General features: G+C 44.9%; 1 protein-coding gene across 1 annotated transcript; it reads right to left on the bottom strand.

The window, feature by feature from the left end:
• Positions 1-885: 885 nt before the first annotated feature.
• On the bottom strand, positions 886-26,626 carry CCNK (cyclin K). The gene is made up of 12 exons (XM_061181236.1): positions 26,580-26,626; positions 26,292-26,420; positions 15,397-15,645; positions 14,839-14,920; positions 13,181-13,312; positions 9,289-9,394; positions 8,731-8,788; positions 7,810-7,979; positions 7,190-7,461; positions 6,439-6,472; positions 3,535-3,606; positions 886-2,233 (listed from the first exon to the last, which is right to left on the bottom strand). Exons 3-12 carry the CDS (start codon positions 15,591-15,593, stop codon positions 1,608-1,610), a joined length of 1,749 nt encoding a protein of 582 aa, XP_061037219.1. The 5' UTR covers positions 15,594-15,645; positions 26,292-26,420; positions 26,580-26,626; the 3' UTR covers positions 886-1,607.
• Between the last annotated feature and the right edge of the window lie 100 nt (positions 26,627-26,726).

Here is a 26,726-nt window from a genome sequence, read left to right as displayed (position 1 = left end):
TGAGAGGAAACAATACATACTACTGACTTTTTTTTTTTTTTTTTAGAAACAAAGGAAATGCGTGACTGCAGGGCGGTGGAGGGTGTATTTTCCATAACGGGGGGGAAGTATTTGTGCTGCTTTCTGGGACTGGGCGCACCGCCTGGCCCCTGTCCCCAGGCCGGCAGCCGCGCTCTATCTATCTATCTACTGTCGGATGTGACCGCCTGAGTACTGGGGCCGCCCCCTCCCCGGCTCTGGGCAGAGCTGGGAGCCCTGGACCCCTGTGCCCGTTTCTACCTTCTATTGAACCACTTTGATTTGGGGAGAGAAAAAAAATTAGAACTTTTTGATAGTGTGGTAAAAACATTGATTTGAACTATTTTAGTAAAAGGAGTAACAGAGAAGATTGTGATAGTGTATACTTTGCGCTAGATAAATAAAGGCTCTCTGCAAGCCTCCGTGGTGGGTACGCAGTGCTCATTTGTTTTGGGTGATGGGGCCCCTCAGGGTGGATGGCGCTGCTCCATGGCCTCTATCTAGTCATAGGCCAGAAATGCAAAGCATTTCAAATCCAAACCCTGGTCTAACCCAGGAACCTGTCTACGGAGGGACACTGACTGACAGTTCCAAACCAGCTTGAAACTCAACTGCTTCCTCCCAAGAAAGCCCATTCAGGCGCTGGATGTGGGAGGCTGCCCCATGAGGGTCCTGCCTGGGGAGGGGGTTGGGTCTGGCCGGTGCCCAGGCCTCTCCTGGGCAGCGTTCCTCCACTGCCTGCTCCTTGGCCCCCAGGGTCCAGAAGGAGAAGATCTGCTTCTGGGCTGCAAACCCAGGGGCTGCTAAGGCTTGGAGCCCCACCTCGTGCCCGTAACAAACAAAGGCGTCATTTCAGAACTGATTTTATTGGGGTAACTGACTGAAGGAGTCTCATTTGTAACCAAGATGGAATTCACAGTATGTTGTTACATTCACACTTAAAAAATATATCTCTATGTACAGGAATTTGCAAATTGATGTAAACATACATTACTTCCAAGTACATTTCTCCCCTTCTTCCTGGAGGAGAAAGAATAGAGCCATCCAGCAAGTCAACCCCTTCAAAATAACTTCAACGCAAAGGATGTAAGTATCTCTAAATCAAAAAAGTGGTTCAACTGACCTACAGGTGTCACGGGAGAGAACATCATGGAATGACAGCAATGACAACAGCTTGACTTCAGATGGAACCGGACTATTTAAAATGGAGTTTCCAGGAAAAATAGGCACTGATTTCTAGAAGGAAATTCACTCCTTACTGAAGCTATTGAGCCAATATGGCTGGTTAACATTCTCACTAGTGTAAAGTAACCCAGCGCAGGACTCGCGGACGCCGCCGGCTGAAACCAAACGCACGGTCGGGTCACAACCGGCGCTGCCTGGGCTCCACTGAGAGCTGCTGTCCCCACTCCCCAGATGTGGAGGGCCACCCACCCCAATTTCATCTCGGGGGCCCGGTCCATTTCTTCCCATACTGCAACTGTCTAGCATTATACAAGGTACCCTGCCGCTTACCCACTTAAACTACTTTTCAAGTTAATTAGAAAAACTTTTCTTTAAAAAACAAAGGAAGAAAGAAGGGCGCCAGGTTACCTCATCCAGGCTGCCCGCCCCAGCCCCCCGACTGGAGGCATGCCAGGTGGCGGGATGGGCGGGGGCACAGGCGGCTGCCCTCCAGGGGGCACAGCTGGAGGCGGGTAGCTAGCCGGCGGCAGGCCCAGGCCTGGAGGAGGGTGAGGGGGGACTGCGTGGGTGGGCGGCAGGCGGGGGGGCGGCGGCGGAAAATTGGGGTTGTAGGTGGGCGGGGGGGGCGGGTAGCCAGGGGCGGGGGGAGGGATGGCGGGCGGCGGGAAGGAGGCCGGCGGCGGCGGCACGGGCGGCGGGGGCGGGTTCGGCGGGTAGACGTGGGGGTGATAGGGCAGGTGGGCCGGCGGGCCGTAGGCGGGGGGCAGAGCCCCGTAGGAGGGGCCCTCGGTCTTCATCATGGACTGGAGGCTCTGGTAGCCCTCTCCGGACATGTAGGAGCTGCTGGTAGACATGCCGGTGATGTAGCTGGAGGGCGGCGGGGGCGGGGGCCGGTGCGGCAGCGGCGGAGGCTGGTGCACGGGGGCCGGGTGGGCCGGAGGCGGGATCTGGACTTTGGGGAGGTCGCCGGCTTCCACAGGGCCTGGCGGCTCAGCCTCGCCCAAGGCGGCTGCGAGGGGTGGCTTCCGGTCTGCAGAGGGGAGACAGGTCACTGCCAGCTCTGGGACGGCTGCCGGCAGGTCGCCCCCGGGGCTGCGCGTGTAGGGGGAGATCCACCGCCTCCCTCGGGGCAGGGAAGCACCCCCCCCTCCCCACAGCTCACGGCCACGCCGGGGGTTCCTGGCCCTGTCACAGCACCGCGGGCCGTCTTCCAGAGGAGCGGCAAGCAACTGTCACCTTTGCGGCCAGACAGCATGGCCACGCCCGTGTCCCGAAGCCAGCGGCTCATGTGCTGTCACGCAGGCCCTGCACCTCGCCTCCAGCCACTCTGGGTGTTCCCTCCCTGCTCCCCAGCGCACCAGGCACGGGCGGTCCCGGCGGCGCACGGAGCCCCTTCCGCCCAGGCCCCCAGCCCTCTTTCTAGTACAAACGTGTGCGGGGCCCCTTCTTCTGCCCGTCTTGCCTCCCGAGGCTGTGAGCCCAGGGCCAGGGCCAGGACGCAGCACCGTCTGCGGGCGGCACTGGCGTTTGGCAGGACGCCTGAGAGGTGGTCACACGAGTGACGTGGCATTAAAAACATGCCGGGCCAGCCTCTGACATCCCCACAGCCCCACGCGAGCGGCATTCTGGCCCGTGCCCTGCGAGGCAGGGGCACCGCTCCCCACCCCGGCTCCCTGGCGGCCAGCAGCTGACCGGTTGGAAGAGCTGATGCCCCCAGAGGCTCAGAAGTCGCTGGAGTATCTCCCACCTTCTGGCACACACACCCTAACTCCCGCCTTCTCTAGTTGGACACTTCACCTTCCAAAGTGTTGCCACAGCTGAAGAACGAAAGTTCTTTACAGCTTTTCTCCTCTATTTTTAATGACGCCGAGGAAGCGTCCCAGTTCACTGTGTGCCTGTGAAGGCCTTTTCACTCTTTATTCTCCACGTGACTCCAGGAACAACTGCTTACTCTCCAAAGGGTACTGAGAAGACGCCCTGCCAATGGGAAGCAGATGCGAGAGCCTGGCGTCTAAGGTCGACAGCGATCTGCCCGGATCTCGACGATGTTCCTAAGTTGGCAGGGCTTTGTTTTCCTAAAACTGATTCTAAAGTCATTTATCCTCCACCATTTCTGGATGCGAGAGGCCAGAGAATATTCAAAATACTTAGAATTCACATCCTCAAACTATCTGGTTGTAAAAAACAATTTTTGGAAAAATCCTAGGTCATTAACGTCTCTCTAAATTTCTGAAATTCTTCTATAAATCCTCCCCAGGATTTCCCAAGTGTGCCCTTCAAAAAGGCAGAGAGAAAAGCTGGCCCTCCCAGCTGCCTGCAGGCAGCACTTACCTGGAGGTGGATGGGCTGGAGGCAATGGAGGGTGAGCGGGCTCAATTTTGGGAATTTTAGGTGGTGGTGGTTCTGAAAAGAAAAAGTAGATTAAAAGCTACTCTTCATATAGAATAAGTATGTCAGAGAGAGTGAGAGAGGAGAAAAAGAAAAATGTACTGTTAAGGAATCTTCTGGGGGAAAAGGCAGATATGACCAAGGCTTTAAGGGAAGCTGAGGAAGGCACCACCTAAACCATCCTTTTAAAAGAACAAAACAAATGAAACAAATACATCCCCCCTCCAGCTCCCCGCCACCCCGCGCCTCTCGCCTCCTTCTGAAAGTAAAAACCCTCTCGCTTCTTACAGTCTGCCAGCCCATTTTCCACCTCTGCCCAACTTCCTCCTGACCACTTAAGACGAGCCCTCCAATGACACGAGAGCACCAGAGTGCATCTCAGTTACCAAGTGGTACCCGTCGGGGTCCTCACTAACACACAGAGCACCGAGAAAGGCCCCAAGTGCTCCCAGGAGAAGCCGGCACCTTTTAACTCTTGTCTAGGCACACTTAAGTTTGTTTTCTCTCTCACAAATGTTTACTCCTAGTTATAGCAGCACACCTGAACTGGCGTCGGTAGAGACCTGGAGGCTGGCGAATGGACAGAAAAGCAAGGTAGCTGGGACCGCTTGGGGCAGAGGACACAGCCCACCCTTCAGGGTTGAGCGGCTGCATGTAACCAGCATCCTCAATGACAATCCTAAGTCACCAAGACAGGCTACGCCACATCCAGCATCTTCCGTTTGTGACGGTAGAGAGTGCGTGCACACAATCAAAAAAGAACGCCATCTTTTCGCTTGTATGGTTTGGTCCTTTCTTCCTGAAACTCACTTTCTTCTGGCTCGTTCGATGCTCTGCTCTGCTTCTGCTCTGGCACTGCTCAACGTTCTCGGCTTCCTGTGTCCCAGACACAGGCTGAATTCAAGGTCCAGGGACACCCCTCTCTCTATTCTCTTCCTCAGAGACCAAATCCCCCCTCTCTAGGCAGAGGAGCTGCAGATCTATGCCTCTGCCTTCCACCTCTCCTCCCAGACCGCGGAGCAGGCTCCTGGGCCCCGTCCCGAGACCGAGCAGCCCACGCCTCTCACGCAGGCACCCCCCTCCAGCCCCTCCCACAGCCGGCTGAGCTGAGGTCGTCTAGGTCAGTGCTGTCCGACAGAAATATAAGGAGAGCCACACAGGCAATTTTACATCTTCTAGTAGCCACGCTGAAAAGTACAAAGAGGTGAAATTAATTTTAATACGGTCTTTGATTCAACCTGGTATTATCAAAAATTGTATCATCTTAATGTGGAATCAATGTAGAATTTTATTAATGAGATTTTTAATGTTCTTTTCTCTAACTCTTAGAGATCGGTGTGTCTTCTGCGCTGAGGGCACGTGGTGTTTTTGGAGTAGGCCACATGTCAAGCGCTCACCAGCCCTCTGCAACCCAGAGCACAGTGGGGTCCTGCTTCCAGGCCCCAAGGCACCCCCGACACCAGGTCTCACTCCGGGGCTCGCAGGCTCCTCCCCATTCCCTGCCCTCCGTGCCATTACTGCTGCCAGGGAACTCTCTCTAAAATGAACTCAGACCGGGCCATTCTCCTGCTCCAACGCCTCCAGTGGCTCCCCTGCCTATGCAGAATCCACCCTCCACCAGGTGGGCGCTATCACCTGCTTCTAGCACATTTTCAGTCCTAGCAAACGCTACTCCTTTTTAACCCTTCACAGTCCGGTAAGACTCCCCTCTCTGTTGTCTCCCAAATTCTCCACCCCACTGTTCACTCGGTTCCTCTGCCTGAAGGCTCCACCCTGTCAGCCCTAGTTGCTCAAGGCAAGTCCCCCTCCAAGGCCACCCGGGCTCGTTTCTGCCTCTTGCAGACACAGCGCCAGCTCAGCTGACCCAACATCCACGCGGCACGGAGTGCAGCCCCCTCTTCTGTGTCTCGCACTTACTGTTTGCCCATCTGGAGCTAAAAAAATCTCCCCTGTAATGAACTCATCATTCCCCCAAAGATCCTGAGAAAAAGGAGCTTTACTGTTAACTTGAAGATCTCACAATAGTTCAATAAATAATTCACTGGGTTCCTACCCTGGAACTAAGTGACAGAGAAACAGAAATGAGTAAACATGGTCTGTGCCAGCACAGGGTTCAGTACTACAGGGCTGGCTGACCTGGAGACAAAACACTTCTGGTTTTCTCCTCTGTGATCTTTCAGGTTTTGCTCACACTTTGTTAGTTTCCAATACAGAAACAAGTTAATCAACTCTGGGCTCCACAAATACGGGGAAAGATATGTGTTTACAAGAAGTCTGCCCCCCGTAAGCAGCAGGGCAGCACGCCTACTGCGGCGCCCATCCTTTCTACCCATCGCTCTGCTGCTCGCTGCTTAGTCTGGGGGTGCCCGGGGCCCTTCACTCTGTCGACTGTGGTGGGCTTAACTAACCTCCAAAAATAAATGTTGCTGCAGCAGTTCGCCTACTTTCCTGACTACATTTTGACGTACAGTCGGCCCTTCGCATCCGCGGACAGGGAGGGCGGACCATGAAGCCCAAGCATCTGCGAGTTCTGGCATCCAGGGCGGGTCCCAGAGCCAATCCCCCGTGGATACCAAGGGGTGACTTATGTTACCAGGCACATTTTCATTGCCACCAATTTTTTTTTTTTTTTTTTTTGTATTGATACTGTTCAAGTACAATCCAAAAATATACAGTCAGGGAATACACAGAGAAGACAACGCAGCTAGCGTAAAGTTTTTGATGGGCTCTAACGTTAAATTTTAAGGCCAATCTAAATCTGAAAGGAAACAATTTTTGACTAAGAATTTAAAGTCTTGATAAGCAACATATAAAACTAAAAAACGAAACACGAGAACATAAAATTACCTGCTGCTTTGTTCTCTTCTTTGGGAGAAACAACCTGTTACAAAAGAAGATACACAACTGTTAACCAAGACCCTAGATGCAGTGAGGAAAAACCGATTATTCAGGCACTGAACAGAATCATAGCCAGAACGTGGACTCAGACAAAAATTAATTTTGGCTTGAACTTGCAGAGCAAACCATGGCACCTAACAGATCATTTCTGCCTCCTTCCTCTTCCCCTTTCAAATCAGACAGCAGGCAGAATTACTAACTTTTCTGACTAGTGAGTTCTGAGCACTAAGTTTCGCGCCGTCCATCGAGCTGTCTTAACCGTGGTGAGGGTGCTTGCTGACTGCCCCTATCCCGCGGGGCTTCCTTGGGGTCTGTGTCACAACGTACGGCTTCCTCCATTGGCGGGGCTGCTACCATGGGGAGAAACTTTTACAAATACCCCTGTGTCGTTTAAAGACATGGGAGACACCTATTCCGGCAGTCAGTGTGCAGATGTGGAAACTACACCTGGGCACGTTTGGGGCCCTGACACAGGCGGCAGCGGCTGGAGGAGGACAGAGCCGTCCTGGCTCCAAAAGGTGCCTCTCCTCTGACCACGCCAGCTGTCAGGCTGCCCGTGGCCATGCAGGCAGACGGGGAGGTGGATCGTGTCACTCCCCGCTTTTGGTGTTCCGTGTGATGCCTCAGAAAGGGGAACACACACAGGTGGGGTGTCGCCACGGGAAGCCGGCCGCACCCAGCGGCAACCTGGCGCACTCACCACGGCGCGTTTCACCTGCCGGGGAGGACTAGGCTGCGGGGATGGTTTCTTGGGCTGCTGGGCCGGTGGCGGCGGCTGCGGCTGGGCTGGCTGCTGCGAGTCCTTCTGCGGGGGCTGGGGCGGTTCGGGGCCTTGAGACGGCTGTGACTGTGGCACCTGCGGCACTTGCGGTGTGGGCTGGAGAGATGGGGGCTGCTGCAGCTGATGGGGCGTGTGATGAGGCATCTGTTGTTTCCCTTGTGAGTAAAGATCCAGGATTTGGTGGCAGATGTCTAAATGATAGGAAACAATTACATTTGCCACAAATTGATATTCTAAATAAAATTCTACCTAGAAAAAAACATACTCCCGTTTCCCTTGCAGGTGCGATTCCCCTACAAGGACCAATATGTGGCTGTCATATTTGTAATTCACCAATCCCTGGTGTGCACAGCACTGGTGTGCATTTTTAGTTCACCAAAACTATGTGTTTGGACAGAATGAACATTATATTAGAGAATTTAATTAAAGAGCAGTTTGCATGTACCTGTTTGGGAGAACCCATTCTCAGGACTCAAGGCTCACAGGGAAGAATGATCTAAATATGGAACGCCGTGCAGACAGCTCAGCGCGCCCCGTACCTTCCAAGACGTCCACAGGGACGTCCTGCACAAACTGCTCCCACCATCTCCGGTACATGGGTTTGGAGGTCCATTCCTGTATTTCAAATTTGCACAAACGCCCCGCAAGATACATCACTGCCACTGCTATGATCTCTGGTTCCCACTGTAGTGACAAGGTCGTGCAGAGACTAGTTCAACAAGAAAAAGAGGTGACTTGACTTGGATGAGCAAACGTTTATGATTAACCCAATGCATGGAGATTAGATGCCATATCTAAATGTCAGTTTGCTTATTTTTCCCTGTACATGATCAAATAAAGTATTATAAAGAAGCAAGTTTTTAATCTTCTAAACGTACCGAGATAAGTTACTTTAACTATAGCTACTAATTTGTTCCTTAAAAAATCAGAATTCCAGCACATTCAAAAATTGCTATGTCATGAAATACAAATGAAAATGCTTAAGTTCTTCAAACGGCTGGAACCCTAGCACTGAACCATCTCCTTACATGATGGCAACTCCGCTCGTGGGCATTCTGTTCCCCATGCAGCACCTCCTTAGATCTTTAAGCTCCAAGAACATCGAGGCTCTAAAACCATTACAAGGAAGTATAAAGTTGCAAATATATAGTTTGCAATTTTGCAAAACGAAATGGATTTAAGTATATACTTGTCAAAATTCTCTGGTGTATTGTTTTGGACTTATGTTTCAAACCGGTGATAAGATTTCAGCATCCTATACCACCGTAATGTGGCAGGGTATCCCCTCTGCCGGGAAGCAGGTGACCTGGACTTTAACCCCAAGTCTGCCGTTAACTGGCTCCTTAAGCTGGGGCAAGTCAGTTTCCTCACTACAAAATAAGGGGTTTGGATTAGATGACACATAAAGTCCCTACCTATTTTAAAACACCATAATTAAACCAACATTTGAACCCATGTACCTGTCGTTTACGAATGTCCAAGCCATTTGAACCAACTTTTGAATTTTGTTTTTATCACCTAGAAACGGGGAAGAAAAGGCAAATTAGTAATAGAAAGAAAAAAAAAAAAAAGAATGCATGAGAAGCAACAAGTACTTATTTAAAGCCTACTGTGTGCTTAGCACCACCCCCAATACACAGCAAAGAGCTTCTGCCTGGGAAACAAGGACAAATGAGCGGGCCCAAGTCCCACCTCTGTTCTCTTTCTGCATGACCTACACTGAACCACCATTTATGGGAAACCTGCCTCCAAGGCTGATTTTATTAGGCTATTTAAAAAATCCTGACTCATTTTCCTGCCTCATATCACTTGGCAGCTAGATGACAGAATCTGTTTATACGTGAAAGGAAACAGCGTTAACAGCTGTAATACTGAATTGTCTGGCCAGCTGCGGCCTAGGTACTTCCCACACTGAACCTTCTGCTGTCCTCTTTTGAGACGCGTAATCTGAGTGTCATCAAATTATCATAAAGATCTGATTTCAGAATGAAAAAGTTCTCTTAACTTTTTCTTCTTACCTTTGAGTTGTTTCGCATACTTGAGTAGGAATTGGTATGGATGTTCCACCTGTAAATCAAACTTTATGGTCTGTAGTAAGATTCTCTCCAGAACCATTACTTCTTCCTAAAAATGAAATAACAAATGTTGAGATAGTAATTTCAATCACAGGTCTGAAACAGCATTAAAAAAGTGAGCTTTCCTTTTATTCTCTCTTCAAGTTATATTTTAGCAACTATTTTTCATTCCTTTTCTCCTCTCTCCCACTCAGGCCTTTAACATGCTCAGAGACAATGATAAATTCTGAAAAGAACTAAAAGTAGGAAGACAAAACAATCAGAGTTAATTTTTAAAACCTACTTGAAACAAAGTAAACAGTCTTAGAAACGTTATTACTTTCCATACAGATGAGCCCCCTTTACAAAATAGACCTTTACTTTACAGATACTTTAGTTTCCTTCCAGACCTCCATTAAAAAAATGCAATCTTCCAGGCATTTACATTGAAAATTTTAAGCAAGAAAGATTATGACAGTGGCAGCTTCATGCAAACCTGGACAGTGAAGTGTGTGTGTGTGTGTGTGTGTGTGTGTGTGTGTGTGTGTGTGTGAAGAGAGAGAGAGAGAGAGAATGGGGGAACATCATTTTTGTGTTTTAATCTTTCATCTACCTGAAACAAGGTATCCCAATGTCATTTACTGAGTAAATTATCATTTTCTCTTTTATTAAGCCACATCCTGAACTGTCTATACACACACACACACGTGCGCACACACACACAATCTTTTCTATTCACTGCTCTGTTTGTCTACTTCTGTACCAGGATCAGAGATTTAACATTTGGAAGGGACAGTTCAATGATTATTCCTCTTTTAAAAACCTTTCTTGTTTTAGCCATGTTCCCCCCACCACCTGCATTTTAATATCATTTTATTTAGTATCATTCTAGGAAAAATGAAAGCTACTGATGTTCTGATTGGGAACTCACTGAATTTACAGAATAATTTAGGGAAATGGGCATTTTAAACTACACTGAATCTTCCTATCAAAAATTTATTTATGAAAGTCTTCTTTTCAGTAGTTTTAAAGCCTCCCCACCCCAACATGGTTTCCACAAATTTTATTATAAGGTTTATTCCTGGATATATTATTTTATTGCTGCTACTGTAAATGGAATCTCTTCTTTTATTATACTTTCTAACTAATGTCCATAAACAACTTCTTGAATTCAACCTCTGTAGAGCCTGACTGTCTGAGCACTTACAATTTTACTTGATTGTAAAATACAATTAAGATGCTCTGTGTGGCAAGAACAATTACAATCACTTGTTTGAGTGGAAGGAGAAAGGGCCTTGGAGAGACTGACAATCTCATCATTAACAGCTGCATAAACCCGTTAACTCTGGGAAGAGAAGCCATGTAGATAACTGGCTTTCAGGTTAAAGTATGGCATCACTTCACAGAATGTAGAGATGATTCTATCATGAGTGTTATTCCAAACGGCAGGGCAAGGTGAATGTCTTTCCACCCTTGTTTCCCAAGTGTTCTCTCAGGAAAGCTCTTTAAAATCTTAAGGCTTTCACACAGTATCAAAAAAAATCCCACTAACACTGTCCCCCCACCCCCCTTTTGTCACCACCTGTTTCCCAGAAGTTTCAACATATCCCTTAAATTTAGAAACAATCTTTTACCAAGTGTCCAGACTGTAGCCCATATAGTATTATGAGAAGCCCAAGGCCTGGCCTCCCTTTGTGTTTCAAATACTCAATTAATGGAATAATTATAGGTCTGTGTGCCAACACGATTCCTCAGGGAACTTTCCCTCAGCCCCATACTTCCTGTCTGGAGCACCTGTCTAGGTTCCCAGATCGAATGCCCTCACCGCACCTTTCAATAACTTTTATAGCATTTATCACAACTCATAATCAGATAGCTGGCTATCTGAATATTTGATTAAAATCTGTCCCACCACTCGACTGTAAAATCCATGAGAGCAAAAGCCAGGCCTGCTTTGCCACCTGTTAATGTCTAGTGCCTAACGCAGAGCCTGGAACAAATATCTGTTGAACACGCGAGAAATTCATGTAACAGGGAGAAACCACAGAGTTAGGGCAAAGCTAAGTAAGACAAAAAAGTTGCACATGATTCAGGACCATATTTTTTCTAATTGCTTATATTGCTGCCTCCCCCCAAACTTCCCTCCTCTCCTCTCCAGGAGGAAAATGTCTTCCACAATGTCCTCACCACTCCCAGATCCAGGGCTCCTTCCTTTGGCCCCGACACCCAGTCATGCCTGGGGAGGCTGCACATGAGAGAGAGGAGGGCAGGCTGCAAAGCCCCTCTGCCCACCCGAGTCAGGCTGGCCTGGCTTGAAAGCCTGATTAGCACGGCTGTTGCCCTCTTCCTGACTTCTGGGCCCTGGAGCTGCAGAACTTCTGCCTCACTGTGCCTGGCCGGGATCTTGGTTTCCTGATGTGTTGGTACGGTGGGTAAAGGCTGGAAGTAGAAGGGGACTCCTCCAAAGGCGCCCCGGGCAGAACACGCAGCCGCTGCCAGGCGCCCTTGCCCCGCAGCGCTTCCGGATCCTTGCGACTCCTTCTGGGTAACCGCAGCTCATCAGCCACAGGGTCCCCCTGCCCCTGTGACCAAGACCCGACTAAAGCACAACACATTCCTACAACTGTCTCCCTGCTGTGTGAAAATCAAAAACCTACAGGCATTGGAAACATCATCTGATGCTACATTACTTTTATAAAAGTACATTTTTGACCACTGTTAGTATGAATTCCTCGTAGGTTCACATTTTTATAAACAGGTGAATGGATTTATAAATAAGTTCAAGGGACAGAGTTATCCACACTGACAGTACTTACAAATCGCAACCACAGTACGTGCAAAAGCATTCTGGGCCTGTTACCTCCTGGAAGGCACACACGCTGCAGACACACACACAGATCCTGCTGGGCAGGGGGAGGCCGACTATCGCGGGAGGCAATGCCAGCTGACTAGGAGGAACAGGGCCGCGGACGTGCTGAACGTCATCGTCTGGCTTAGCTTTGCTTTACCTGTGATTCTGAGTTTCTCCCCACATCCTTAGTTTGTCATTTATTCAACAAGTACCTGTTGAATGCCTACTCTGTCCAGCCACTGCACTAGGTACCAGGCAAAACAGACAGGGTCTTAGCCTTCACAGATCTACAACTGAGAAGAGGAATGTTCTTTGCGTGATTATCTGGTTAAAATCTAGCCAATTATGAGCTGTGACAAACGTTATGAAGGATAATCCGCAAGTGCTATAAGGGTTACAATGGGGGGACCTTGACAAGAACAGGGGAGGAGGAAAGCTGCCACCGACCCCTGAAAGTGGTCTTTTTAGAACATACTAAAATCACGTATACAATTATTTTACCGCCATTTCCTGACATGAGCAGGGGCTGTGGGGAAGGGGCAGGATGGACAGTATATCAATCTGGGTGTCTGCAAATGTTAATACCTTCCACCATTCTTGGGAAGCAAAAGACACACAGCACACGTAGACACACTAGTACATCCAGCATCTGTACATTCTGTCTTCCCAGAAGCCAGCTGGAGATGAACCGAAGAAGCCAAACTGCTTCTGGGCCTAGGAGTGCTAAGGGCCATGAGAGAACTTTGCTCACACACGTTCTATGTGCTACTGCCCCTAACGGGCTCACAACCCAGCACGGCACATTAGCAGATGCTACCTAAGTGTAGGCTACGTTATCTTCCCTCCTTTCCCACAGAAGCAAGGAAGAATACCTTCTGCATAAGTCCTCTTAGAGACTCAGGGGACTGGCCGATACAGGGCCACAGCCATTGTCAACACAAGGAACTCTGTCATAATGCTGTTGTGAGGAATCAAGGCCTGAAGGCAGGAAGTTATGACTCTTACCTTTGGGTCATCTCCAAACTGGCCAAATTGTACATCATTTAATAAACTACGAGCTGTTTTGATGATATCTTTACATTTTTTTGGTGTTTCTTCTACTTTCCCAGCCAGAAAGAGACAACAAGCTCCTGTCACCTAAAAGGAAGACAAAAGCTCCTGAGATCCTGTTATCAAAGCTCACACAGAAACAGAAAAAGCATTTTGGGCCTTCACGACAAACTGGGCTCCCTCACTCTTCTACCGGCTTCTTTCTCATTTGCAAACACTCGGACGCTCTAAAATCTTGAAGGAAATGTCACATACAAATACTCCACCCGCCCCGCCATTTGACTTCGTAAATTATTTTAAATTTAGTTTTCTGAATAGAATGTCATGTAAACAAAGTAGCCACCAGAAAGGGAAAAAAGTCACAGAAACAAATTTTCTTTTCACATTGCAATCTTAAAGATACTGACTCCCTGACTGGTACACCCAAATGCATGTCCTCTGGAATTCACCTCTGTACCACTGCCCACACTTTCTTTCTCCTTCCTCACGCTGCCTGGCTCCTGGTCCAGTTCCTACGTCACTGCCATCTTCTCACTGCTCTATCTTCAGCTTTTCTTTGTCCGCTCGCTCCAGTCTCTCCTACGTGCCCCTCCCTTCACAGAATCCTGACCACGTTAGACATCAGTGAGATCCTGTGCCGGGGTACAAAGCGGATCCTGACACGGTCTCCTTCCCCTAGAACGTCACAAATTAATGAGGAAGATGTGTATAAAACTAAGTAAAATCTTAGTAAAAGGAAGACCCCCAGCAGACTAACTTCCTGTTACATCTAATTCTTCTTCTTCATGAAACCCTTCCACCACTTCAGTTTACCTACTGAAGCCACAGTTCCCTAGTCTGGCATTCAAGGCCCGCTATGGTCTGGTTCAGTCTACCTTACCACCCAGGGTCCCACCACGCCCTTCCTGCGGACAGGCCTCCTGGCTGCCGTGCACGCCTCCGCCAGGCCTTGGCTCACGCTGCTTTCTGTAGGACTGCTGCTCTGTCCCATCTCAGCACGATAAGTCCTACTTACAGTCAAGGCTTAACTCAGTGCTGGCACCTCCTCCCCAGCATTTTCCTCGATCCCTCTATGATGTAGTTAATCTCTCCCTTGAATGCTACAGCCTTCCTTCTGTACCTCTCCTATGGCCTCACTCTCTACAGTGTGTTTTGTACCTGTCATACCATCTACCCTGGACTGAAAGCTACTTGAGGCAGAATCTCCCACAGAGCATAAGACAGTGCATGTCTTAAGGAGTAACTGAAGAATAACGGATATGGCATAAAGAACTACTATGCCGTCTTGGCCTTTGTTGGGTCTCAACTGTAAGGCCAATTTTATCTTGGGAAAAGTAACAAGGAAGCAAATTTTCACACTAAGTACAATATGATTATGGTTCATATTGGACTAAATAAAAAACTTAAAAATACTTTAATATAGTTAATTGGGAAAAAACAAAGTTTAGACTTTGTTTTTGTTTATATATGATTTTGTTTATATATAATATATACCATACAAAAATAAATACTTTCTGGAAAATAAAATAAAAAGAGAGACTACAATCTGTCCACTAAACTGTGTGGAAATAATAACATGTGATAGAAAATTATAATAAAATTCAAACACTTACATATCTTGGGAATTGCTTGAAGGAATGAAACATATAGAAGCGATGAAAATAAATTATTCCAGTTGCCAGGGTATCATAGTGTCTGTTGTTCTGGTTAAGGGCTTTGGCCAAGAAGTTTTACAGGTTACGTCTTAGTTAAATGTGGAAAAAACAATAAAGGCAAACAATAACAACAAGAGCAGTGGGAAAGCAAACACTATCAGTGGCAAAGCAGGTGAATGGGAATCTCCCGGTGTTGGAATTCTGGTTCAAGCTGAAGTCTATGCTTTAGTAAGGCAGGGCTTCACTATCCTTTAGAAATACTTCAACTGAGGTCACTGGGTGCTATTTTCCATCCTGGTGGCCACCTGCTCAAAGGCTAATTCTACACATTTAAATGATAAAAAGGAAATAGAAAATCCCTGAAGAGCCAAGCAAATCTGAAGTAACATTTAAATAAGAAAGCTAATTAAGAGCTGCTTTAGTCAGGGATGTTACTGGTCTTTTGTCTGTAGCATTTAATTTAATTTGTGGTGCTGGTGGGGAGCCTGCCTATCATAGATTCCAGAATCAGGATACAGTCCCAAACGTGTGCCCACATCAAAGATGAACCGAGCCCCTTCTCGGCGGTAGCGGGCCTCAGTGGCTGGATCGAGTCCTTCTAGTTGAGAGGGTGTATGAGCCAAGTCTTTTTTATCCCAGTACCAACATGGTTTTGTGTGGTCCAGGTTTGCTGAGGTTACTGAAGGGCTTGAATTTTCTTTATTCTCCTTCATTTATTGAAGTAGACTTGTTCTTTCCAACAGACTTTCTGAAAATGTTAGAATCCTAAAAGAAAGAGAAGAAGCAGTAATGTTGGAAAGGGATACCTCACGTTAAATAATCCCAATCATTATAAACAGTCTACAATCACAGATTTGTACTTGATAGAAATTTTTCAATAGACGAAGCACTACTGATTGGTAGTTGGAAGCCCAGGCTCACCTCCAAACACAAATTTAACACTTAAGTGACCCACAGTATGATAAATCCCAAATTTCATAGCTTAAAAGGAGGAGCTTTTCTGTCTCATTTCCTTCTGCCTTTTTTCACTAAGCCCAGCTCCCTCATGCTGGTCTAGATTCTGTTCTTCAGTAAAACCCAGGTCGGTCCTAACCCCCCAAAAGATTTATGCTCCAAAATTATCCATTTCTTCCACCCAGCATCCAGTCAGATTTTTCCCTTTTTTAGTTTACTTGATTTCATTTAGGTACTTTCACTTAGAAAAGCCACCAGACTGGATGAATTCATATCTGCACAAGCCACTGAACTGAGCAATGTAGATCGGGTGTGGGTGTAGTGATCTGGGGAGAAAGGGTGGAGGGAGGTGGTCCACAAGGGAAGGAAGGAGTTCCTTTAAATTTTTCTTGCTTTCTCATCCTCTTCTCTTTCATTCAGAATGAAGAGATTCTCTAAAAGCTGTATGCTGAGAAAAGAAAACAAAAAATAAGGACTCTCACCTAGAGACCGTTATAATATGGAAATTGTAAACTGGATCAGAGAATAGATATTTTCATACAGGGCAGCAAAAGGGTTCTAAAAGAGGTAGCTAGAACCAGGTTGGTCTGGTTCAGCAAGAAAATAGCAGTTGGGCAGCCAGGCTCTGGGCCAGGGCCATCAGTTAATCTGGAAGCCTAACTTCTCCTGTGTGCTGCCTCATTTCTGGTGGGAAAGGTGACATGGAGGGCTGATCGCTCTCCTCCTTGCACCTGGGAGCTCTAAAGAGAAACGTTCCCTCCAACAGGAAGAATTAAGTACTACCTGGAGAAAAGTAATCTTCTTGAACTAATTTACACTCTGTGTGACTGAACTGGGCAACGGGTGGGGGCCGGGGGAGACCGGTTAACTAAAGCCTCAGTGTGTATGAAGAGTTCCCAATCAGATGCTCAGTAAATATGAAGAGCTGGGAGTTAGATGTCATACTAGATATATTTTCTCACCTATCAGATTGGCAAAAAGTCCAAAAGTTTGACAACATACTCTGTTGGCAAGGCCAGGGAGAAGCAGGTAATCTCCTATGTCGCTGGTGGGAGTACAAAGTGGAACCACTCTCACAGAGGGGAATTTGGCAATATCTAACAAAATATCTAACAATATCTAACAATATCTAACAAAATTACATACACATTTGCTCCTTGATTTAGCAATTCCACTTCTAAGTATTTACTCTGACAATAAGATCACAAATATGAAACAACAGGTGCACAAGATCACTCAAAGTATTGTTTATAACAGCAAAAACTGTAAACAACGTGAAAGTCCATTAGGGCACTGGCTGAATAATATGGTACATTAACACAAATGCGTACCATGTAGCTATTAGAAAAGACTGAGAAAGACCTTTAAGTACTTGTATAGAGAAGTTTCCAGGATCAGCAAGGTGCAGGATAGCATACATAGCTATGTTAGTATCTAAGTAAGAAAAGAGGGGAAATACAAAGTAGAAATATCTATTCTTAAAAAACTAATTTAAAAATTGGTTATCAACAGGGAATGGGGAAGAACAGGATGAACTGGGATGGGAACAAGATTTCTCTGAGTACATCTTTTTATATAGCTTTTACTTAAAAACAACAACAACCACCTTTCAGTTTAAAATGATTTTAGATTTAGAGAAGAGTTGTAAAGATGGTACAGAGAATTTTTGTATACCCTACAGCCAGCTTCCCCTAATGTTAACATCTTATATTACCATGGTACATTTACCAAAACTAAAATATTAATTTCGGTTCATTATTTTTTTAAATAAATTTATTTATTTTATTTATTTTATTTTTGGCTGCGTTGGGTCTTCATTGCTGCGTGCAGGCTTTCTCTAGTTGCGCTGAGCGGGGGCTACTCTTTGTTGCGGTGCGCGGGCTTCTCACTGCAGTGTCTTCTCTTGTTGTGGAGCACGGGATCTAGGCACGCGAGCTTCAGTAGTTGTGGCACATGGGCTCAGCAGTTGTGGCACGTGGGCTCTAGAGCACAGGCTCAGTAGTTGTGGCGCACGGGCTTAGTTGCTCCGGGGCATGTGGGATCTTCCTGGACCAGGGCTCGAACCCATGTCCCCTGCATTGGCAGGAGGATTCTTAACCACTGCGCCACCAGGGAAGCCCCAATTTCGGTACATTATTAATTAAACTATAGTCTTGACTCGGATTTTGAGTTTTTCCAAAAGTCATTCAGGGATCTAATCCAGGATGCTACACTGCATTCAGGGGTCACATTTCCTTAGTATCTTCTAATATGTAAGAGTTCCCCAGTTTCTCCGTGTTTATCATGACCTTACCAGTTTTGAAGAGTACTAGGCAGATTAAAATGACTGATTTAGGTTTGCCTGATATTTTCCCATTAACAGACTGGAGTTTTGAGGAAAAATGGCATAGAGGTAAAGTGCCGTTCTCATCACACCACATTAGGGGGGCAGGTGATATCAGAATGACTTCTTACTGTAACTGTGAACATTTGGTTAAGATGGGGTCGGCCAGTTTCTCACTGTAAGTTACTATTTTTCCCTTTCTATTTTCTATTCCTTAAAAGTGAGTCACGAGGTCCAGTCCACACTCTAGGGTAAGGGAATTAAGCGCCACCTCCTGGAAGGAGATGTATCAAAGAATGTGTGGACCTATGTTAAAACTACCACAGTAATTTGTAAACATTTGGGGGGAAATATTTTGTAATGCAAAATACTATGCAAAGTACCTGTTTCTCCTTAAAATTTCACCCATTAATTTTAGCATTCATCTGAGGATCTTGTCTGCAACCATTATTATTGTGGTGCTCTAGCAGTGATTTTCTATTTCCTTCCTTCCTTCAACATTATTTGGAATTCTTTTGTAAGAAAGATTTGTTCCTTCTCCCTCATTTATTTATTCAATCATCTATTTACACAAGGATGGGCACATCAATACTTATCTTATTCTTTGAGTTATAATCTCACACTACCATTATTTTGTTGCTCATACTGGTCCAGTTTATAGCCATTGGAAATAGCTCCTTTGGGTTGGCTCCTGGGTCCTTTTGTAACTTTGACTTTTGAATCATGTAAATATTTAACATATTCATGACCTTAACTAAAAAAGCAAACTCTAGAACTCAGAATAAACCCCATGTACAGCAAACAGGCAACATAACCACACAGAAAATCATCATAAGTAATTTCTGATCTAGTTCCGTATTCTAAAGACAAAAAGAACTGCAAAGGAATCTTAAACTTCGCTAATGCATTGCTAGTAGTAGCATTAATATTGTAACTGTCAAACCATTTTTTCTGGTATACTGTAGGATAAATCAAATATATAAATGGTACAACTGAAATTTTCAGTGCGAAGGAAACATATATATATGATATATACACATGCACATATATATAAACGAGATAGAAGGTTAAGAAAAAACCTGCAATGTTACATTTTAATGGAAAAAAATCAAAATAAGTCATGGTTAAAAAAATATATATATATATATATCTCAGTTCTGTTCATTTCCAGTACCTAGAAGCAACGACACTCCCAGAATCAGGAACACATCTAGTGCTCAAATGTTAGTTTTCAACACCATTACCCTCTAAAAGGAACCAGGTTTCCTTTCCAGTCTGGGGTAGGGGCCTGCCTGGGATGTGCTCAGAATAATGGAAGATTATCACAAGACAGAAGAGCCATCATGGACTCCCACTGGACAAATTCAAGGAATTTAAATATTATAAAGAAAAATGATTGATTGTAAAAGAGTGACTAAACAATGCATGAGTCCATAGTAACATTAAAAAATGTGTGTGTGTGTGTGTGTGTGTGTGTGTGTATAAAATAAATCTGCTTTGCCAGCACTGGTAATAATTATTGTGAAAAAAGTCCTTTACCTTAACGAAGACAATCAAACTTGGCATCACTAACAGGGTGAAAACCTGCTAGTATGTGCCTAACGTGACGCAACATGAAGATAAAATAAATATCAACCACCTATAAAGTATTCTTAACCCCCCAAAGCCTAACCTAAATCCAACCAAACCCTTAGAACTAAATTCCAGTTTACAGTAAATACTGGGGGTAGAAGACCACGTTAAATGGCACAATGATGATGCTATTGGTCACATCCAGAAAGTGTGACACTCTATAAGACAACTGACCATGAAAAAACAAAAAGACGGGAGGAACTGTGCCAGATTTAAAAAGACTACAGAGGCTTAACAATCAAAGAAATGTGTGACCCTTGACTAGATGAAAATTTGAATTAGAGAAATTTTAATATGGACGATACATTAGAGGCTATTAGGGAATTACTGTTAATTTTCTTAGGGGTAATAGTGATATGGTGATTAGAAAGAAGAATGACTTTATTTTTTAGGCTGAAGTATTGCGGGGTGAAGTGTCATGATGTCTGCAATTACTTTCAAATGGTTTTACTAAAACACACTCAAATAGCAAAGGTGGCAAAAATGTTAACATGTGTCCAGTCCAGGCCATAGGTAAACAATCAGCCACTGTACTCTTTTCTCACTTACTAAAAAGCTGGGGGGAAAAAAATCAGATGAGACTGCTTAGGAGACCAGGACTTTTATCTCCTCTGATCTGACAGAATTTCTCAGTAGTCAAGGAACAGGTGTTAATGTGTGGGTAGTGGTTTTATATTAAAATAATCTTTAAGTGCACTGTAGCATACAAAAAGAAAAGTATACTAATTTTAAGTGTATAGCTTATTAATATTCACAACATGAATACACTTGTGTAGCACCATCCAGTTGATAAGCAGAATATTACCAAAATCCCAGGGGTTCTCATTCCTCTCCTAATCACTATCCCCCTAAAGATAACCAATATCTTGACCTCTATTTCCACCAATTAGTCCTTCCTGTTTCTGAAGGACGTGGAATGAGATAATATCGCTCCTTGACAACTGGCTTCTTTTGCTCAGTACTATGTTTGTGGAGTTCATCCTTGTTGCATTCTCATTATTACACAGCAGGGGTTTGCAAGCCGGGGTGAATCTGCCCCCCCCAGGGGACATTTGGCAACGTTCTGGTTGTCATAATTGGTGGTGGGGGGGGGGTGTTGCTGCTGGCATCCAGTGGGTAGAGGCCAGGAATGTTGGTGAACATTTTTTAATGCACAGAACAATCCCTCACAGCAAGGAATTAACTTCGTGCTGAAGTTGAGAAGCTCTGCTGCACGGTAGTCTACTCTGTGAATATAACAATTTATCCATTCTACTGTGGATGAATATTTGAGAGGTCTCTGGTTTTTGATTATTAATAATAGTAATAAACAGTCATGTACATTCTTGTAGAGCAGAAGGCAACTGGCCAGTTGGCTGAGGGAATCAATATCTCAGCATATCTGTAATTTATTCACAGTACACTTGTTGGGAAGCTCTAAGATATATTAAACTAACGGTTCTCCATGTACTTATTCATTCAAATATTCTCTGAGCATTTACTATGAGCCAGGCCTCAACGACATAATGGGAAACAAGAGAGGCAAGGTCTCCGTCCCACCAGAAGCTTACATTCTAGTGGCAGAGACAAAGAGAAACAAATATGTCAATATCTGTCAGGGACTGGCGAGTGCTATGAAAAATAATAAAGCACGGTAAGGGGAGAGAGAGTAATGAGTTAGGGCTGTTTAGAGATTTGTAGAAGACCAGTTAGAAGACTATAGCAGCTGTTTAAATAATGCCTAATGAGATCCTGTCCCCACAAATAGCAGTGGGAGAAAGAGGGGCATCACAACTGGCTGTGAGGCAAAGAATGGCAAGAGATGATTTCAAATTTGCTTTACTGACAGAGAAGGGTGATACTAAAAAGAAAAATGGGGAAGAAAAAGAGTTTTTTTTTTAATTGAAGTATAGTTGATTTACTATGTTGCAGGTGTGAAAAAAGAGTTGGTTTTGATGGGGGAGGAAAAGAATTTGGTTCTATAAATACTAGGTTTGAAGAACTTCTAAGATACTTGTGTGGAGATATCCACCAGACACATAAACAGGCCTGCTGAAATCTGGAACGAACACATCTACTTGGGATTCATCTATATAAAACTAACAGCTAAAGTCATGGTGATGGACAGAAGGATGGAGAGTGAAGATGGGGACACAACTCTGAAGAACTCGAGGAAGCAAGAAGGAGAGAATGGGAAGGAATGGTCAAAAGGTAGGGAAATTTGCACCCTTAATTGCATAAGAAACCAAGGGATACCAGCTTTAAGTCAGAGGCGGTAGTCAACAGTGACAAGTGCTAAAGAAAAATTAAAGGACGGGAATTAAGGAAAGGTTATTGGATCGGTGATTAGTCATGAAACATTGAAAATTCACTGTAGTGGTGGTTGCACAACTCATTGACTTGTACACTTTAAATGGGTGATTTGTATGATACGTGAATTGTCTCAATAAAGCAGATATATACACATGTGTAAATAGAAGAAACTTTCGGAGGTGCAGTAGGGCAAAAGGAAGACTGCACAGGGTGTTAAAGAATGAACAGGCAATAAAACAGGTTAGTGTTTCTTCAGCATAAAGGAGAATGAAGGATGTCTGAAGCCAGAAGGAAAGGAGCCACTAGAGGAGGCTGAACAAGCCACTGAGGGGTTAATGGGCCAAGAGATAATAAAAAGCATAGGGATAATAAAAAAGAGCTTTCCTAGGAAGGAAATTCTTTCTCTGAGACAGAAGGGAAGGGAAAAGTGTGAGGAAGATATTTTAAAAATCATTTAAGGGGGAGGAAATAAATCATAAAAGAGTATCTCCATTTTCTCTGGGAAGTGCCAAGACATCTGCTGAGAGGAGAAGGGCAGAGTGGGAAAAAGGGTTAGGAATAATCCAGTAGGGATGAAATAGGGATGGAAAAGTATCTCAGTCCACAAGTGGATAAATCATAAATATATTCAAAGCTGTTTTACCTTGCTGTCACTGCCAAACCCCATGCTAATAATCTACCCTATATGCCATTAGACTCTGGGGCAGAATAAACAATACATGCAACATACCAGGGCAGAATAAACAATACATTCAACACAGTGAAAATAAGTTACATAAATAGAACAGAAACAGTCCTCTAAATCATTCATCCCCTGCAACAGTTCTTGCCTCAGTTCTAGAACCCTGTTCCCTACTACTCTTTATTTTTTCACAAGACCCTAAAGTTACAAATTTTCTCATTAGCAGCTTATAATTACTGTGAAAATGACTGAGAGATTTATGAGCTCCACAAAGTAAAAATCTCTCCATAAACAAGCAGCATGTCAAGGCATTTTAGCAACATCTTTTGGGAATGTGCTTTAGATATATCACTTTACCTGATGAAAGATTAAATGCATTTTCAACATTTAGAATTATGGATACTTACAAATTGGAAACAATAGTAAAGGTCACTACTCAACTTCCTCATCCAGTACAGAGACTGCCTATAAACAGTAATATTTGGTCATTCACTTTCAATTGGCCACTTTCATTAACGTGACCTTAGTAGTTGACAAAGCAGCTTATGGCATTGCTGGGTATCAATAACTGGTGTTCACATTAATTCTTGTATTAGTCTTATATTGATTTTTATCTATTCTATAGATAAAAATCTCCCTGTATCTGGTACATAGATGGCACAGAATAATGAAGGAACGAAATCTACCTTTCAACAACTCTCTGTAGCTCCCACCTAGCTCCCTAAGCCTTGAAAATACCTTTCCCTTTTCCATTAACTGACTTTCAAACATGTGAAGACAATTTTTCCTTTCCCTTCTCTTCTGGGTAAACAAATATCCCCATTTTCTCAATGTGGCTTTTAGTGTCACAAGATCCTCTCTAAACATCAGCAATCAGCATGGAAAATAATACTCTGCATATGATCTACATAGTACGTGGGTGAAGGGAGATTATTAATATTCAACAACATGCCCATTTTTTGTCCACTGAGTTGCAGCATGACTGCAAGTTGTTTTCTTACCCTCACAATTTATCACTGAGAAAATGGAGCCAAAGAGGCATGAAGCAACTTGTCTAATTCACACAGCCAGTAAATGGCAGAAACACAATCTGTCATTAGAGTGAAATACTGCCTTCCCCCAATCTGGGGAAAATGCTATCCTTCGCTTCTATAAATAGAACATTACATCCTAGACCCTTTTTTTTTTTTTTTTCCAAGTCAGGTCTTCCTCATCTCAAACACACACAACTGAGTTTTGATAAATTTAATAATTCCTGGTAAATTTACATCTTGTTAGTTTTGGTCTATAATTTCAGCCTTTAAGAACTCTTGAATCCTGAGTGTCATCTAACATACGGGCTAACTATCACTACAGGTTTTGAGTGCATTTATTAATTTGAGAAGCATGCCTCATATATTTAAAGTTGGTAATAAAAAAAAAAAGTGCTAACCAGAGTAAGGGCAAGGCCAGAGCCCTGCAACTTATCTCTAAAGACCTCTCTTCAGGTTGACATCAACCCATTAATCAACATTTGGGGTTTGGTAATTTGAATGGACATATATCCATCTAACCAGACCTTACTCAGTGTATTTCTCTCTTGTGTCTTTTAGGATAGGAAGAGGGATTATGTTCAGTGTCCTAAGGAAATCTAAATGGACTCATGTCTAGCAATACCCCATCTACCACCAGTCTAGTAAACTTATAACAAAAGAAAACATGATTTGTGTCACCTGGTTTTTTTAAATTGAATCTCTGCTGGTTTGAGGGTATGAGCCCTCTTTCCCAAGTACTTAGAAGCTCTCTTTTTGCTGTCCCAACAAGACTCTAAAACAGATTACTAATAAGCTCTAGCATCCAAAGCCACCTAATTGCTCTCTGCAAAAACTGACACATTTATCAGACTCCAGTCTTCTATCATTAACTGCACTTTTAAGATTCCTCAAAACCTATGAACAATAATTTCACAATCTTATCTGCAAGTATTTTGGTATATCATTTATTTGACCCTGAAAATAGAATTACATGTAATCCAATTAGATATTCTTTATAATCTCCTCAATTACCCTGAACTTAATCCTTCTTGATTTTGTCTTGACCTAGTTTTAGAGACAACAAAACATTTTTCCTTCTAGATACTTAGCAGACTCTCACTGCTTTCAAATATAATCTCCGGAAACGAACAATTTATTTTGTAGGCCAAAACTATGACCATTGTTTTTCTTTATGACGTTCAATTTTAGAAATGGCATTTAAGATTTAACGATCTCATTAGCAATTAAAATGTTTCTTTATTGCTTGTTGGTGTAAACTACGTTTTCAAAATGGAACAAATGTTTAACATGCTTTATGCAAGAATCAACTAATATTTCTCAACAAAGCATCACAAGATAATCAAAATGAGACAAAAGTAAAAAAAAAAAAAAAACGAAAATTAGACACCAACGGTAGTCACTCTGAAAAAACAAAGCAAGCCTGGATAACTATTACATTCATAGTCAAGATTATTTAACAGGCAGGCATCTAAGAACACCAAGAATCTTAACCAAATGTCTACAACAACGCAACTATTACCATCACCCATCCATTCATTCAGCAATGAAGACAGTTTACTGTCAGGCAGTGCTCTAGGTGCTGAGGATATAAAGCTCCTTCGTGGAGCTTTCATTCTAGCAACATCATTCATACAAACCTTAACCAGCACCAGAATTGCAAGGCAGTGTGCTAGGTATCTTTAACGATACACAAGAGATACACAAGCATTATCAAGTTTACCTTAAAAACATAAAAAAGGCCACTTCAACTAAATGCTGTGAGAAGCCGTTCCTAACGTCAGAAGATTTAACGAAAGCTCCGTTTGACTGGCAAGCCAAATTTCGGGAGCGCTACCGACCATGCTTTGTGCGGGGAATAGTCTGAGAGCTTTTAGATATCCTCTTGTCTTACGCCTCAACCTTCTAAAGAACAATTCCTCTGGTAACAAACCAAACAACCCAGGAGAGGGTCGGTAAGCGCGATGTGTCGGCAAGAACGAAACTAACCGCGGAAGTGCCTTTTCCTCATTCCTAGTCCCACCCTTGTTACACGGGTCTTCAGATTCCGAAGTCAGAGTACCCCAGATGTGGAACGATACCCAAAGTCTCAGGCGTTACCAAGGTTGGGACCGACACACTGCGAAATAACCGGAAAGACGTGGGTACTCTTCGGTTGTACCGCTGAGCGTGTGCGCGCATAAGACCCCTGCCCTTTCTCCCCACCTTCCAGAAAGTCCCCGAACCCTAACCGCCCCCACTTCGAGCGTCGCTACCTGCTCTACGGTCCACGCCGGCCTCCCTGACCCGCTCCTGCGCCTCAGACCCTCTCCCGGAGCGCGTCTCGCAGCCCCGCCGTGGCCCGCTAACTTCGATCTGCACCCGGGGGGTAGCGGAGGGAGGCGGAATCCGGAAAGAGAGACTCCGCCAGCGGATGGAGGCAGGTGGCCATACCCTAATCCGACCTCCAGGTACGCGGGACTTGAGTGGCGCTGCCCGCGGTCCGTCGGTTACTCACCCCTCGCCTCAGGCAAGCCCCTTAGCAACGTCTCTCCTTGTTGACTGCGGCCATCTTTGACGTGGAATGTCGGGGAAGCTACGTCATCGCGCTGCGTCGGGGACTGGAAATAAGCGACCGGAGGGACGCCTGTCAACCAATGAGAAGAAAGTAGAGCTCTCAAACGTGGAACGAGCCGCCAGTCTTCTCCCGGCCCCTCCCCGCGGGTCAGCGGTCGCTGCGTGAGGGAGGAGGAGCCCACCAGAAGGCCCATCCCATCGGAGAGAGGGAATTCGGAAGCAACCGAACCTGCTAACGGAACTTGGGCGCGAGAGGCGGGGCCCGCGGTGCCGGTCCTCCAATTAACGCCCGGGCATGGGCTCAGCCCAGCAATTATGGCCCGGAAGCTGGCGGGGGCCGAGCACGCCGCTCTGGCCCCGGAGCCCGCCGGCCCAA

This window comes from Eubalaena glacialis, chromosome 2, assembly GCF_028564815.1.
Source record: "Eubalaena glacialis isolate mEubGla1 chromosome 2, mEubGla1.1.hap2.+ XY, whole genome shotgun sequence".
In the NCBI taxonomy this organism is placed as follows: Eukaryota; Metazoa; Chordata; class Mammalia; order Artiodactyla; family Balaenidae; genus Eubalaena; species Eubalaena glacialis.
The sequence above is the reverse complement of the archived record's forward strand: the minus strand, read 5'-3'. Positions and strand labels throughout refer to the sequence as shown.